Genomic DNA, 14,317 nt, shown 5'->3' with positions numbered 1-14,317 from the left:
TCATAAGTAGGAGAAATTTTTTATTATAACGGGAATATGAGTGGTACACCACGTGTTTTTATGTAAGTGGTGGGAAATTTTATTTTTTAAGCTATTAACTTTTTAACACATATATCTCACCATTTGTATAATAATACGTGATATACAACTTTATGTGCCGGTCACAGTAAAAAATTTCTTCATTAGTAGGAAGAAAAGATGAAGAGATAGAAACGGATGCGGGACATGGATGGATTGGTTGGTTTTTATGCAGCGTGTCAATTATTTTAAGAATTGATTTTCAACTTAAAGTGACAATGTCTGTGTGTTTTTTTGGACTTGTTTTTAAAATTATTGAAAACATTTTTTGATTAAATATTTTTTATTCTAAAAGTAGTTAAAATGCTTCATAAAAGAAACATCAGTTATATGCTTATTGTATGAAGCAATAAAGTATTTTTTTTCATGATTCATTTGTTTTTTAACTTTCAAACGAATCATAAATTTCAGACGTGCAATTGTACCTAAATGGTCGACTTGAACTTGGCGGTTTCTTACTTTGTTTTTCCAATGGCAAACCCACAAGTCACCTACTTTTGCTAATTTTGTAACGGGCGTTAATAATAGTTATCGTTAGACATACTTTCAAAAGTTCAAGAACAATTTTAGATGAAAACAATAATAATAATTAAGGATCAAAGTGAAAACCGTGTGTCTTTATGCACCAAGAAGCTGTGCTCAAAAATCCTTCAGAGAGGTAGGTCTGTCTTTTGCTAAAATAACTGTTTTGATTACTTCAAATTCTGGAGGTAAACCAGATAAAGTAACAATCATATAATCATTTTCAGTAATTTTTTAACAGTGTGAAACTCAAGTTGATTTACTCTAATCACATACACGTAAGCAAATCTTTCTTGAAGACAGTCCCAAGCCTCTTGAGAGGTCTTGTAGCCAATCACATGATCCATTGCCTCATCAGAGAGTGAATTAGCAGACTTAACAAAGCTAAATCCTTCTTAACCGATTCCTTGTAAGCAATGGTAATCTCTTTAGTTATACCAGCATCAAGACTAATATAGTATTTAGGTGGACATTGTGACTCACCATTTTTTTTTTTTTGGGTTAAATGATAGATTTGGTTAGATTCTATATTAGATTAGAAGTCGACGGGGTTGGAATTCACGCTGTAATGCAAGGACTCAACACATTTCTATAACTGTGGTAAATGATCACTTGCTTGTGACTCACCATTAAAGAACTTAAAAAGATCATAGCCCCTTAGACCTACTCCAACCCTCGAGTAAAACTCAAATTTTAGGTTTTAAACCTATCATAACTTGCTCCAACCCTTGAGGCAAATATGAGTTTTAACCCAAAACTCATTTCTGGGGCAAATTTAGCCCAAGATTCCCCATAGGTTAGTGGAGCTGGTCCATCGTATATATGTAAATTCTTTTAGTTTTATATTTATAAATTCATTAAATATAACGGTGAATATCTAATATGATCAAATCTAACGGTAAAAATAAAAATAAAAAAAATCTAACGGTCCAAATTTAAATCCAACGACTAAAGTAATTAAAAAAAATTATTTTATGTGTTTCATATTTTTTCATAGTATTTCACGAGTTTCATGATGTCTGTTTAGAGATTTTTCAATATTTATCGAAATCTAAATATTTTAAAATTAAAATGTTCATAAAATTAAAGTAGGATGGTCTACATAATTATTATTTTTTAAAAAGTTATTTGAAATTATCCTCAATTCGCTCTTTAATACTCTCGGGCTAAAAATTTAAGTTAGAAGGGTTGAAGGAGAAAAATTATTTCTAGGTTAAATCCTAAATTCCTTCTGTTAAAAATTTTAGGTTTTAACCCAAAAATTGGGGATAATCTTAGAACAGATTGCAAATGGTAACTCCATTTGAAAAAGTTGCCGTCTTGGAGTTTTATAGTGATCATCCCCAGTAAACTTTCAATTTTGACAGTATTAGACGCCATAACAATCAACCAGAAATCAACCGAACAACTTTGAATGTTAATCAATCAAACAACTTAATCTTTGCAAGCAAGAAATCAACTACTAACAACCTTCAAGAAACTATCCTTCACAATTTTATCAAGCAACCCAAAAGAATCCACCGCATCGGCCTTAACAGTGTAGAAATGAAACAACAATTCACAATCAATCATTCAATACAATTAGAAGGAATGACACTGGTCATTGAATCCTTCAAAACAAACATTTAGTAATGGCTTCGGCCTTAAAGCAAGAAAGCTGCAGAAAGATGTTCACTGCCACATTTAATCAAACATATCTGATGAAGAAAATTAAAACAGAACCTGAGAACTCCATCAGTCGAATCGAAAACCCAGACCAAGAAAGAGCAGAAAAATGGATTTCTAAAATTTTTTAATGGTGATATCAACCCCATCAACGGGTTTTGGATGTGCCAGATAACTCATCTCTGCATCTGGATTGACCAATTCCCATCTGAAAAATTCAAGTACGTAATGTTCATTAGTAAATGCATATTGATACATATTTAATAATCATAAGAGTTGAGATGGTTTCCTCCTTACTTGTTATTTGGACCCAAATTTACACCATCGGCCCGTGTAATCAAGGCCGTTGAGTAAGCATAACTCACAACCGTTGGATAGAAAGTGAAGATAATTTTGTTATTTTTAAAGGATAATATTATGATTTTTATCATAATAATTATCTTTTAATATGAATTATCTTGTCATATTTTTAAACAGGATAGATAGGATGCAGATTATATCCCCAAGCAAGCAGTGTAGTTCAAATGGGATTGTAACTCTTGTCATCGTATTGGAGCAGCATGGGTTTGATCAGAATTGTTAAGATGCATGATCTTCATGCATGCATGGGATAATGATGAGGTAAAAATAATGTGATGTGATAATCACAAGTGAGGTGATATTGCAATCTGCTTGCAATTAGCTTTGCATGTTGAAGCGTGTGGAATTAGATATCATGGCTGGATGAGTTGTTTTAATATTAATGGAAGGCCACGTTATTGGGCTCGACATATGGTTGAATTTCTATCAAGAAATTTAGGTTCACATGGAGATCAAAAGGGATTTGGTTTGGTCACTGGTGGTATATCAAGAATAGTCCGATAGCATCACAGAGAGACGGGTGCAATCTGGAAAATGTATTGGCAGGTCGCAGCTAAAAAGCATGAAGGAGACCTCACTACTATAAATGTAAGACGATGTGCAACATGTTAAGGCCTCTCCAATTCAACACACAAACTGCCATGCGCAAACTCTTGCTCTACGCAAAACCTCTCAAGAACCTTGGGATTTTTATTTTCTTTTTCCGCCAACACATCTTCAGTTTGGATAAACAGCACTGTAAAGGCAACCGGTGACATCTTAAGTTTGGATAAACAACATTGTTGCCGTAGAATTAGCCGACCGTGGAGCATCTTCAGTTTGGATAAACAGCACTGCGTCGGGGCCGATTGGTTATCTATCCAAGTCTCGGTCGAGAAGGATTTTCGAATCCTTATTGGCAGAGGTCATCTCATTAGCATTTTCGGTGAAGTGAGGTGTTACATATTACTACATTCGGCACACTGAAAGTCCAAATTTGATATTGAACTTTGCAGAACTAGCAGCCTTGTCTTCAGGCTCTAGAACCCGAACGCTGAGACGTGTTCCTTCCTTGGTCGCAGTCATAAGATCAAGAAGTCAGCAGCGCGCCCAACACCACATCAACATATTTTACTCTTCGGGCGAGCTCGGCCGACGAGTTGGCACACCCCGCACATAATCGAAGGACATAGTTAGCTTATTAATTACTTGACCTACATACCATGTAGGCTTGGTAGTTTTTAGGATCAACACTTGTATCCTGTTGACAAATAATATAACAAGATTGCTAGTTGGGTTCTAACAAGAATGTTTCCAGCACATATTCTTGATCCACCACCAAAAGCTCCATATGTTCCGGGCTTAGCTGGTTCCTGAGCAGTAAAAATATATTGATTCAATAGATAAATAATAATTTTAGAAAAAGGGTATGTTTGAAAGTACTTATAAAATAGCTAAAAACAATTTCAAATCACCAAAAACACTTCTAACAATGTTTGACATAAAAAGTTATAAGTGTTAATAAAAACTCTTGAAGCTATTTTTGGAAGAAGTTTTTCGAGAAATACTTGCATTTTTGTTCAAATTTATTTATATGCTTCTTAGAAGTGTTTAATATAAGTGTTTTTTTAAAGAAGTACCTCCAAACAGACCTATTCATTATGTCATACAGAAATATAGGCTCACATTCCATCCGTCTGGATTAAAGCACATAGGATCATCAAAATTCTCTGGATTTGTGTGGAGATATCGAAGCCAAAGAATCACTTTCCAACCCTTGGGTATTTTATATCCTGCATGGATTTACTAACTTGATTAGCTACAATTATGGGACTGCAAACTAGCACAGCCAATATTAGAAATAGTTCCAAGTACACCAACCATGCATTTGATTTGAACTCCTAAACCCTAAATTTGCAGCAACATGCCAACACACATGGTGCATGTATCCTATACGTACCTTTATACTCAGCTTCCCTGACAGCCATTCGGAAAATAAAAGCTGAAACGTTGGCCATTCTTATTGTTTCTTCGACCACCTGAATGCAAGGTGCATAATGTTTGGCTTGAGTTAATTTTGTAACGATCAATAATAGGGGTTTTTAACGAAACACTTCCGGTACTATTCACTTTTAACAAAAAACCACATTTTTACCTTTTTCTGGTACTATTCATTACACCTTTATTTGTCATTTTTCATTAAAACTAAAGTTTTTGTTTTTTGGACTTTTTGTTAGTTTTCCTTTAATAATATGGCCTCCTTTTCTTCCCAAAAATGTTTACACTTCATTTATATGTGAGGATGTGAAGGTAAAAAAAAATTGACATTGATGAAATGAAAAATCTTGCAGGGGCTTATAAGAGGTTGGATTACTCCCCATATTACTAATTGGTTTTATGGTATAGAACCTCAAGTTCCTTCATCATATCAAAGCAAGTTGACCCACGTGCAAAGCTCAATGGCCACACGTACTCCACATCACCCAATTCGTGTTGTTCACGTGTTTGGCTTGAAAACTTGCCACACGTAAGGAGGCGTGTGATGATATGAAGGTAAAAAGTTCCACATCAGTGAAAAAAAAACCCTTGCAAGGGCTTATAAGAGGTTTGACTATTCCTTACATTGTTAATTAATTTTATGATGGAACCTCAACTTGATTATAGACAATATGTACCTTGTTTGTGTATTTCATTTTTGAAACATCTTCACTTGTAATAAAATCCCCTTTCTTGTTCTTCTTTATAGCCATATTCTCCTCCTGTATGTAAGTCCAAATTAGAACTCCAAGATTATCAAAATAACTTAGAGTCTGTTTGGTATCTTTTTTTAAACCAATTTCTTAATTTCAAATACAAAAATTGAGTCTTAGAAGAATACCAAACTAACTTTCTTTGTTTTGATTATTATTAGTATGTTATCAACTAGAATACGGGGTGATAATAATCGTACCTGAAGCTTTTTTAGGACAGTAGGGTGCTTGGCTAAATAATATATAGCCCACATTGACGCAATGGAAGTAGATGCATATCCACCTACAACAAGGCTGGCGATGTTATCTACCACCTCTTGGTCACTTAGTTTATTACCTTCCTCATCCTTAATTTGCATAAGCCCATCCATGAGATCATTTGTCACTAGTTTTTGGCTCTTCTTCTCCAGCTCCAGCCTGAAAATGGCCTCAAGCTTCTTCCTACACTGCAGAAATTCATCCACATGCATATATACATATATCAAATTCATTAATGAAACTTGATGGAATCAATCATACCAAATGCGTGCAGTACAAGAGAAAAATATCAACAACCATATATATGCATCAAACAAAATGACGTGTCTAATAACTCAACATTCATATATATTCCATGAAACATGATGACGTATCTATAGGAAACTATATGTGCCTAATAACTCAATGGACACATATGGTCTTTTTAGACACATCATCGTGTCTAGCGGATATATCTGATCGTTGATGCTTGATTTTTTTTCTTGTAGGTTGGGAATTTAAACGCTTTCAATTGATTTTTGCGGTGAAATCAGTTAAGATTGAGGAACTGACGAGCATGGTGAAAGGCAGTTCCAGGAATGTTTCATGGCTAAGCTCTATATCCTTTCATCAATCCTTCGAACAAGTTATCAATGGTATCCAGGAGAGGTCCAGGGCTCCAAACTTCCCAATAGTTTTCCAATATTTTCAAACGTCACCTTCTTAGTTTCGTCAAAAGCTTTGACTTTGCCGGTTTGCCCTTCTGAGCCCATGAATCGAGTGCAGCTATGATGCGTGGTTGGACTAGCTGGGCAATCCGCCGGAGAGCGTCCGGCTGATTAATAGCCTTTGTGACGTAACCTCTGAGCCCGGCCTGGGACTTCCCATGAACTGCCACCGGAGAAGTGTGACCCATAATATCAACGCAAGGCCATTCTAGGATGAAGGTGTCGTCTGATTGGAATACAAATTTGTTGACTGTTGGGAAACATGCTATGATGGACGGTGATCCATAGACGACTTTTACCACAAAACAAGAATTGATTAAAAGGAAAACTAATGAAAAAAGTTTGAAAACTTTAAGTTTTAACGATAAAAACAAAATAAAGGGTAAAGTGAATAGTATCAGGATTGATTTTTTAGTGTAAAAATATGATTTTTCGTTAAAGTGAACAGTACTCGAAGCTTTTCGTTTAAGTTCCCTTGATTAAACACCGAATAGTTACTAACATTCATAGTCCATGGAGATGTAAATGTGGATTCACACTAAATCTTAATAAGCAAGTTATTTATGACTGTTTTTTGTGGGGACTAAATTTTAGATTATTTATCCTCCTAATTCATCACCTATCAACACTTCTTTGAACTCGATTTTTTCGTACCTCTTTTAAAGGTATAGATTTCTGTGAGCTCAGGATTTGCTTAAATTAAAAAAAAAAAAAAAAAAAAAAAAAAAAACAGCTTCTTAAAAATGTTAGGGCCTTAATTATGTTTGGTAAATGAGAAAAAAAAAAAATCTTTAAAATTATGGATCCGAAACAGCAGAAAACATAAGTAATTCTACACATGCTTCTTAAAAAGCCATTTTTTTATTGGAGGCTTGTGAACAGTACCAATTAACAAAACTTTCATATTAACAATCCTACCCTCATCTTTTTGTGTTAAGAGCATTTTTAGCGCTATAGTTTACCAAACACTTGCTTTCTTTCACAACTGTTTATTCTCACAGCATAACATAAGTAGCTTGAAAAAAAAAACAATAATAAGGCTAGTTTGGGATTTATCTTACAATGTGCAGATCTTTGACAAACAATAAGTGTAAGACTAGAATTCATTATATCTACAAAGCTTATTCAAATCTCATTTGAACACTGTTGTGGATGCGAATAAAGTTTGAAAAATAGCCTAATCAATATATATGCCTTGAAGCAAAAATTCAGCATACTTAATTTATTTTTTTATTTTTTTATTTTATAACAAAAACTATAACATTACAAGTTTCAAACCTAAAACAAATTATTATACTTCCTCCAAACAAAAACATAGTAGAAGTACGAAAAAAGGGAAGGAAATAAAACATACTTTGCTCGTTTAGTATTGATAAAATCATCTGGACAACGAAGAACTTTGAAGTACCACAAGAATGTGAGTAATTCACCCACAAGTGGAAGTCCCATGTGGCCGGGCGGCAACTTAGCACCGGTAGACGAATGTTGTAGTTTGAGAAGAAGCACATACCAAAGCTCATTCCACCACCACAAAAGCAACCCCAAAAGTGGCAATTCCGAGAACCAAGGCCACCCCCACTCCCATAGAGATATCCATGTATGTGCCTTGATCCTGTCTAGCTACAGAATATGTAAATCGATCCTCCCTGGCTCTTGTCCTAGCTAATGCCAGTGCCACATTTGGCTATATAGTTCTGGTTGATTCCGAGTTGATTATTCGTCTTACAAAGTTGAGCAAATAGATAAGAGAATACCAACCCCACTGAAAATGTTTCATGTCACGTCTTACTATATGATTTTGATTCCTTAATTAAATAATGAGTATTAAACTGCAGCTGTATTGTCTTTATTATTACTTCTGTCTCTATACTATATGATTTTAAATGACAATATTGTAAATGTGTGAGTTTTGTGCCGACATGTAAGCAGATCGTATTTGGATGAGTTGGTCAAATTCATATCCAATCGATTCATTAATCCGACATCCTTGGTGAGTCGCATGCTGTCAGCGAGATACTTTCCGAATTATGATTCTTTTTTGAATGCGGGAATTGGAACAAGGCCATCATACGTTTGGCGATCACTGGTGTGGGGGAGAGAGCTTCTGAAAGCTGGATTGCAATGGCGCATAGATAATGGACATAATGCACGTGTTGGTATATGATGATAAATGGGTGCCTAATGAAATGGGGTTCACAGTCACTAAGCCACCTAGAGTTTGAGAGTTGTGTGATCTTATTACTGCTGCCTATGTTTGAGTTTGAGAGTTTGTGATCTTATTACTGCTGATAGAGAATGGAATAATTATAGGGAGATGCTTAATGCCGGTTTTTGGGAGAGGGATGTGGAAGCTATATTGCGGATTCCGTTGACTCACGGTGAGGTGCAAGATATCCAAATTTGGCATTATGAGATGAATGGGAAGTATAGGGTGCGTAGTGGATATCGATTGGCCCGAATGATCAAAACTCTATCAAGTGGAATGGAGGGCTCGTCGAGTACGGCTGGTGGTTCTCTACGGAAATGTGTGTGGGCTGTGTCTATACCTGACAAAGTTAAGCATTTTGTCTGGAGATTTTTGAAGGAAATTATCCATTGTGGCAGTAATCTTTACCAAAAAAAGATTAATCCTTCACCGTGGTGTGGACGATGTGAAGAGAAAGTGGAGAAGACTCTTCGTGCGTTATGGGGTTGTGGGAAGGTGATTGAGATTTGGAAGGAATTTAGTTGGTGGGAGGCGAGCAGGGAATGGAAGGTTCAGTCGTTCTTCAAGAATTGGTGAGCCATGGTGTTGGTCTCGACGAGGGAGGAACTCGATTTGTTTGCAATGGTTTGTTGGGCAATTTGCATTCAAAGAAATGGAAACGTTTTTTAAAACAATCAATGTCATTCTTGGGAGGTTGCTGCACGTGCAAGGCAATTGTTGGAAGAGTTTCGTCTGGTGTATGGATCGGATTGCAACCACAACAATAGGGCTGCAACTCATGTTTCCTGGCAGCCACCGACGTTAAGAGTGGTGAAAGTTAACGTGGATGGTTCTGTGCAGAGGGAGGGGGGGAGTCCGAGGTATTGGGGTGATCATTCGGGATGATCAGGGGTTGGTAATGGCTGCTTCAACTCCAATCATGCTTTCTATCCACCTCTTAATATAGAGATTCATCTAACAACTCCTAAATATAGAGAGGGAGAAAGAAGCTCATTCTGGCTCGCTATAATTAACACGCTCTCTATAATTAATGTTAATTGTTTTAATATCATTTTAAATAAATAATTAATTCATATTGGCTAATTATTAATTCATAGTAATTGTGACTCTCTAAGGAGTATGATTGGAGTACAATTTTTTTATAGAACTCCTAGAATAACTTTTGAAAGTTTTAGTTAAAACTTTGCTATAAAATACAGAGAATGATAGAAGATGCTTACAAAATAAATAAACAAACATTATATGGTAGAAGGTAGTGCAATGAAAATATGTCTACACTTACTTTCAAAGTATAACAGAATAAAAGTAAATAAACTTAATTTATCTATCTCTATTATTATAATGCCAAATCTTTCTTATAAAAAAAATAATAATTGCAAGCATTTCTCTTTGGTGTTACAAGTTTCATCATAATTTTCCATAAATTGTCAGTTGATGGGGAGAGGGGATCGATAGGATCGAATCCGTACCAGGGTGCATAGATAACATTGCTTTCTGCCATTGTAGCAAGACATTATTTGCAAATGAGCCAATTAATTAAAATGGTAAAAAACAAAATACTCCCGTGTAAATGTACACTCTAGAAAAAATTAACATTTAAGGAAAAACATGTATCAAGTATAAGAAAAATAATTAAGAAAAAAAAAATTAGTACGGGCATGCCAAGATACTAGTACAATGTTAACAAACGCAGAACTTTGTATTAAACATTTATTATTATTTATTTTTCAATAAATTCTGTTAACAATCAACAAAAAGCCTAATTTACAACCAAAGTGATCAGATAAGTTCTTGTTAGGCAACACATAAGTTTGGTTTTGAATATACAGTTAAAGATTGGGAGAAACTCAAGGCTTGGGATAAGAAGAAATATTTTGTTTGTAGTTTGTACTGGTTTGTTAAGGTACGTAGTGCAGGTAAACTTAGAATCCAAGTCAGTGGTCATAACTCACAAGTCATCACACCCATAACAAGCTGCTTCGCATTTCTCGCACCAATCATGCATGCCAATCATAACTATGTCAACACTGCTAAACTTTCAAACTTTCTACTTAATTAGACTCTAACCGTTTCCGATTTCATACCTTAGATAATTATCCGGGTAAGCCGGTAGAATCAAATCTGAGATAATTATCTATCCTAATTTTGATTACACTAACTAATTAAGATAAACTATTCAACAAAAAAAGAAAAACTAATTAAGATAAACTAAGCTCTTATATATAATAAAACAAGAGAGCTACTAGACTCACCCATTATCTTATTTTCCTATAATCCCACCCACCTTAAAAAGTTAAAAAATTAAAATGCTATTTTCCCACCCATTATTATTCCCAAAATAACCTTTAATATATACGTACATATGAAATTATAAAATTGTCTCTTAAAAAATATAACAAATAATATGTAAATGAAAACTACTAAGGTTTGCAAATTCAAATGGAAACAACATGGGTATCCAAATTCAAAAGAATTCAACAATGACAAATTTAAAAATATGATGGACAAATTCAAATGACCAACACACAAATTATTCTTCTACCTTTTCAATGAAAACATAATCTTCTACCTCTTCCGTAGAAGCGTCATCTTCTACATGTTCAATGAAAAAGTCATCGTCTAAGTCTATTGCTATTTTTTTACTTTCTCTAAATGAAAGGAGATGAAAATATGAGTTAGGGTTTAAGGTAGACAAGTTGTCTCCCATGCCCAACCTGTTTTTTTTTTTTTTTTTTTTTTAAATTAAGCAAAACAAGATAATTAATGTTCTTATCAATCTTTTTGTAAATGGATAAATTTGTAATTAAAAAAAGATGAGTGGGAAGATAAGATATTGGGTGGGAATAACATCACTATAAAACAAAAAGACGCAATGTGGTTTAAGAGAGGTTGGTGACCAGCAAATGCGGAAAACATAGAGAGGAAGAGAGGAAGAGAGGAAGAGAGGAAGAGAGAAAGAGAGAGAGAGAGAGAGAGAGAGAGAGAGAGAGAGAGAGAGAGAGAGAGAGAGAAAGAAAGAGATGGAGAATGACAATGATTCTTCACCATTAGAGCAAGCGCTTCCTTCAAACCCTAGAAAAGGAGGATGGAGAGCTATCAAATACATTCTTGGTACACAATATCATATTATCTTGTATTCATTTTTTTTTTTCATGTGATTTATGATGGGGTTTTGGCTTGCCTTTTCGTTAATTTTGTTTCGTTTGTTGATTTATATGAAGGGAATGAATCGTTCGAGAAGCTGGCTTCGATGAGTTTGATAGCCAACATCACAGTGTACTTGAGTACAAGATACAACTTAAGTGGAATATTTGTGGTAAATGTGATTAATATATGGAATGGTACATCCAATGCTGTAACACTGGCAGGTGCCTTTTTGTCTGATGCTTATCTGGGCAGATTTCGTGCTCTTCTCCTTGGATCCATATCATCTTTCCTGGTAATAATTACGATTTATCTGTCTCTCTTCTAATCAGAAGTTCTATCTCACTCTTGATTAATCAATTTAACCCATTATTTGGAATTTCAGTCTTACAAAACTCACGTTGAAGTGAAATATTTAACTGATATTCCACGTTGAAGTGAAATAATTAACTGATATTCTATATGCTTAGAACAAAAATAAAACTATAAAGACATTAAACAGACAACAAATTAGCACCAAACTGGTGTTTATACATGGCTTATCATCTGTTTAGTGTGTCCCATTTCTATTTTATTCAACACTGAATCCAGGAAAATGGTGACTTTGTACGTGAAGTTGCAAATTTTTCTTCACACTTTTTCATTTTATTTCAGGGTATGGGAGCCATAACCCTTACGGCATCTATAGATAGCTTAAGACCCTCCACCTGCAAAGAGCCAGACCATTGCCCTCAGCCCCACACTTGGCAGCTGGTCTTCCTCTACATTGCTCTTGGACTGCTCTCCGTAGGAGCAGGGTTCATCAGACCCTGCAACATTGCCTTTGGTGCTGATCAATTTGACACCAGAACAGCGAAAGGAAGGGCGCAACTAGAAAGCTTCTTCAATTGGTGGTATTTCTCTTTCACAGTTGCCCTAGTTGTGGCCCTCACTGGAGTTGTGTACATCCAGACCAATATCAGTTGGGTCATAGGGTTTGCCATTCCCACTGCCTGCCTTGCTTCCTCTATCACCATTTTCTTGTTCGGCCGCCACACTTACATTTACTTGAAGCCTCAAGGGAGCATTTTTTCGGACATAGCCAAGGTCATCACGGCTGCGTGTCGAAAATCAAGAGTTAGGGTTGCACCGGCTTCCGAACACTCATTTTATGATCCTCCACTGAACAATGCATCTGATCAGCAACATATGATCTTGAAGCTCTCTCACACTAATCGCTTCAGGTTCCTTGACAGAGCTGCAATAATAACGAACCCAAATGAATTGGACAATCAAGGCAAGCCTAGGAGCAGTTGGAGGCTGTGCAGCCTCCAACAAGTTGAGCAACTGAAGTGCTTAGTGGCAATTCTTCCAGTTTGGGTTACGGCAATTGGGACTTTCATGTGCATGGACCAACATAGCACATTCGGGGTCTTACAAATATTGCAAACGGACAGATCCATGGGACTGCATTTCAAATTCGCACCTGGATGGATGAATATCATAGCCATGCTTGCACTTGCAACGTGGATATTCATCTACGAGCAAATTTACCTCCCGCTGGCCCGAAGAAGGAGCAGGAGGAACAAAAGACTGACAATGCAACAGAGGATCAACACTGGCATTGTGCTGTCCATTGTGTCAATGTTGGTATCTGGAATAGTTGAAGAGCATCGTCGGAAAACTGCTTTGAAACACAGATCATTTATTTCGCCCGTGAGCTTTGCGCTACTCTTGCCACAGTTTGTCTTATCAGGGTTGACTGAGGCCTTTGCCGCTGTTTCCATAATGGAGTTTTTCACCATGCAAATGCCGGAGAGCCTGAGGACTGTTTCCGGGGCAGTCTTCTTCCTCAGCTTATCGGTTTCGAGTTATCTAGGCTCTTTGATAGTCAATATAGTCCACAAGGCAACCCAAATGAAGGGGAAAACTCCGTGGCTCGGCGGTCATGACCTTAACAAGAATAAGCTGGACTACTACTACTACATCATTGCTGGCATCGGAGTTGTTAACCTTGTGTATTTCAATTTCTTTGCTCGACATTACGTAACGGTTGGAAGGTCTGGAAAAGGGATAAGGGAGATGCAGCTGGAGAATCCGAGTGTGCATGGTTCAAGAGACCGAGTGGAACGTGAATCGAAGGATGAGGAGAAAGGGTTGGGAACTCATGCGTAGATGGAGATGGACATAATTATGTTATTTGTGCTTTTATGTTATTTATGCTATTTTGTTTGTTAAGAATAACGTACCTGGAAATGGACAATTTATTAATGCTATTCTGTTAGTTTGAAAGTATCTATATGAAGTTAGGCAGTACTAGAAAAAGCCGACTAGAGAGGGGTGGACAGTGGAAACACATGACAATACTCACTTGGCCGTGTGTTGCCTATTCCTTTTTCTTCGATGCAATCAACCGTAGTAGTGGATCGTGGTGTTATCAATACTCTAATGTTACAACACATGTACTTATTTATTAAAACTGTATAATTCATAAAATATCGATTATGTTGTCCATCTATATTATAACACGTAAATTAATAACATCACGTGATAAAGAGATCATCACACTCAAATTTTTTACGTATTTAAACATGCAAATCATTTGTTTATTGTGTTTATAGTGAACACCACATGTGTCTAGCTCATGTCCCAGTTGCAATGATGTAATG

General features: G+C 35.9%; 1 protein-coding gene and 1 pseudogene across 1 annotated transcript; one reads left to right on the top strand and one right to left on the bottom strand.

Annotated features, from left to right (window-relative positions):
- Positions 1-2,382: 2,382 nt before the first annotated feature.
- Positions 2,383-7,916, bottom strand: LOC103958823 (annotated as a pseudogene).
- A 3,549-nt stretch (positions 7,917-11,465) lies between these two features.
- Positions 11,466-13,975, top strand: LOC103958767 (protein NRT1/ PTR FAMILY 2.8-like). The gene is made up of 3 exons (XM_009371089.2): positions 11,466-11,636; positions 11,747-11,964; positions 12,324-13,975. The coding sequence occupies exons 1-3, from the start codon at positions 11,546-11,548 to the stop codon at positions 13,821-13,823; spliced, it is 1,809 nt and encodes a 602-aa protein (XP_009369364.2). The 5' UTR covers positions 11,466-11,545; the 3' UTR covers positions 13,824-13,975.
- The last annotated feature ends 342 nt before the right edge of the window (positions 13,976-14,317 follow it).

The sequence above is a fragment of a genome, unplaced genomic scaffold, assembly GCF_019419815.1.
Source record: "Pyrus x bretschneideri cultivar Hongxiangsu unplaced genomic scaffold, Pyrus_bretschneideri_v1 Contig3, whole genome shotgun sequence".
Lineage (NCBI taxonomy): Eukaryota > Viridiplantae > Streptophyta > Magnoliopsida > Rosales > Rosaceae > Pyrus > Pyrus x bretschneideri.
This window is presented reverse-complemented; position numbering and strand designations above follow the sequence as displayed.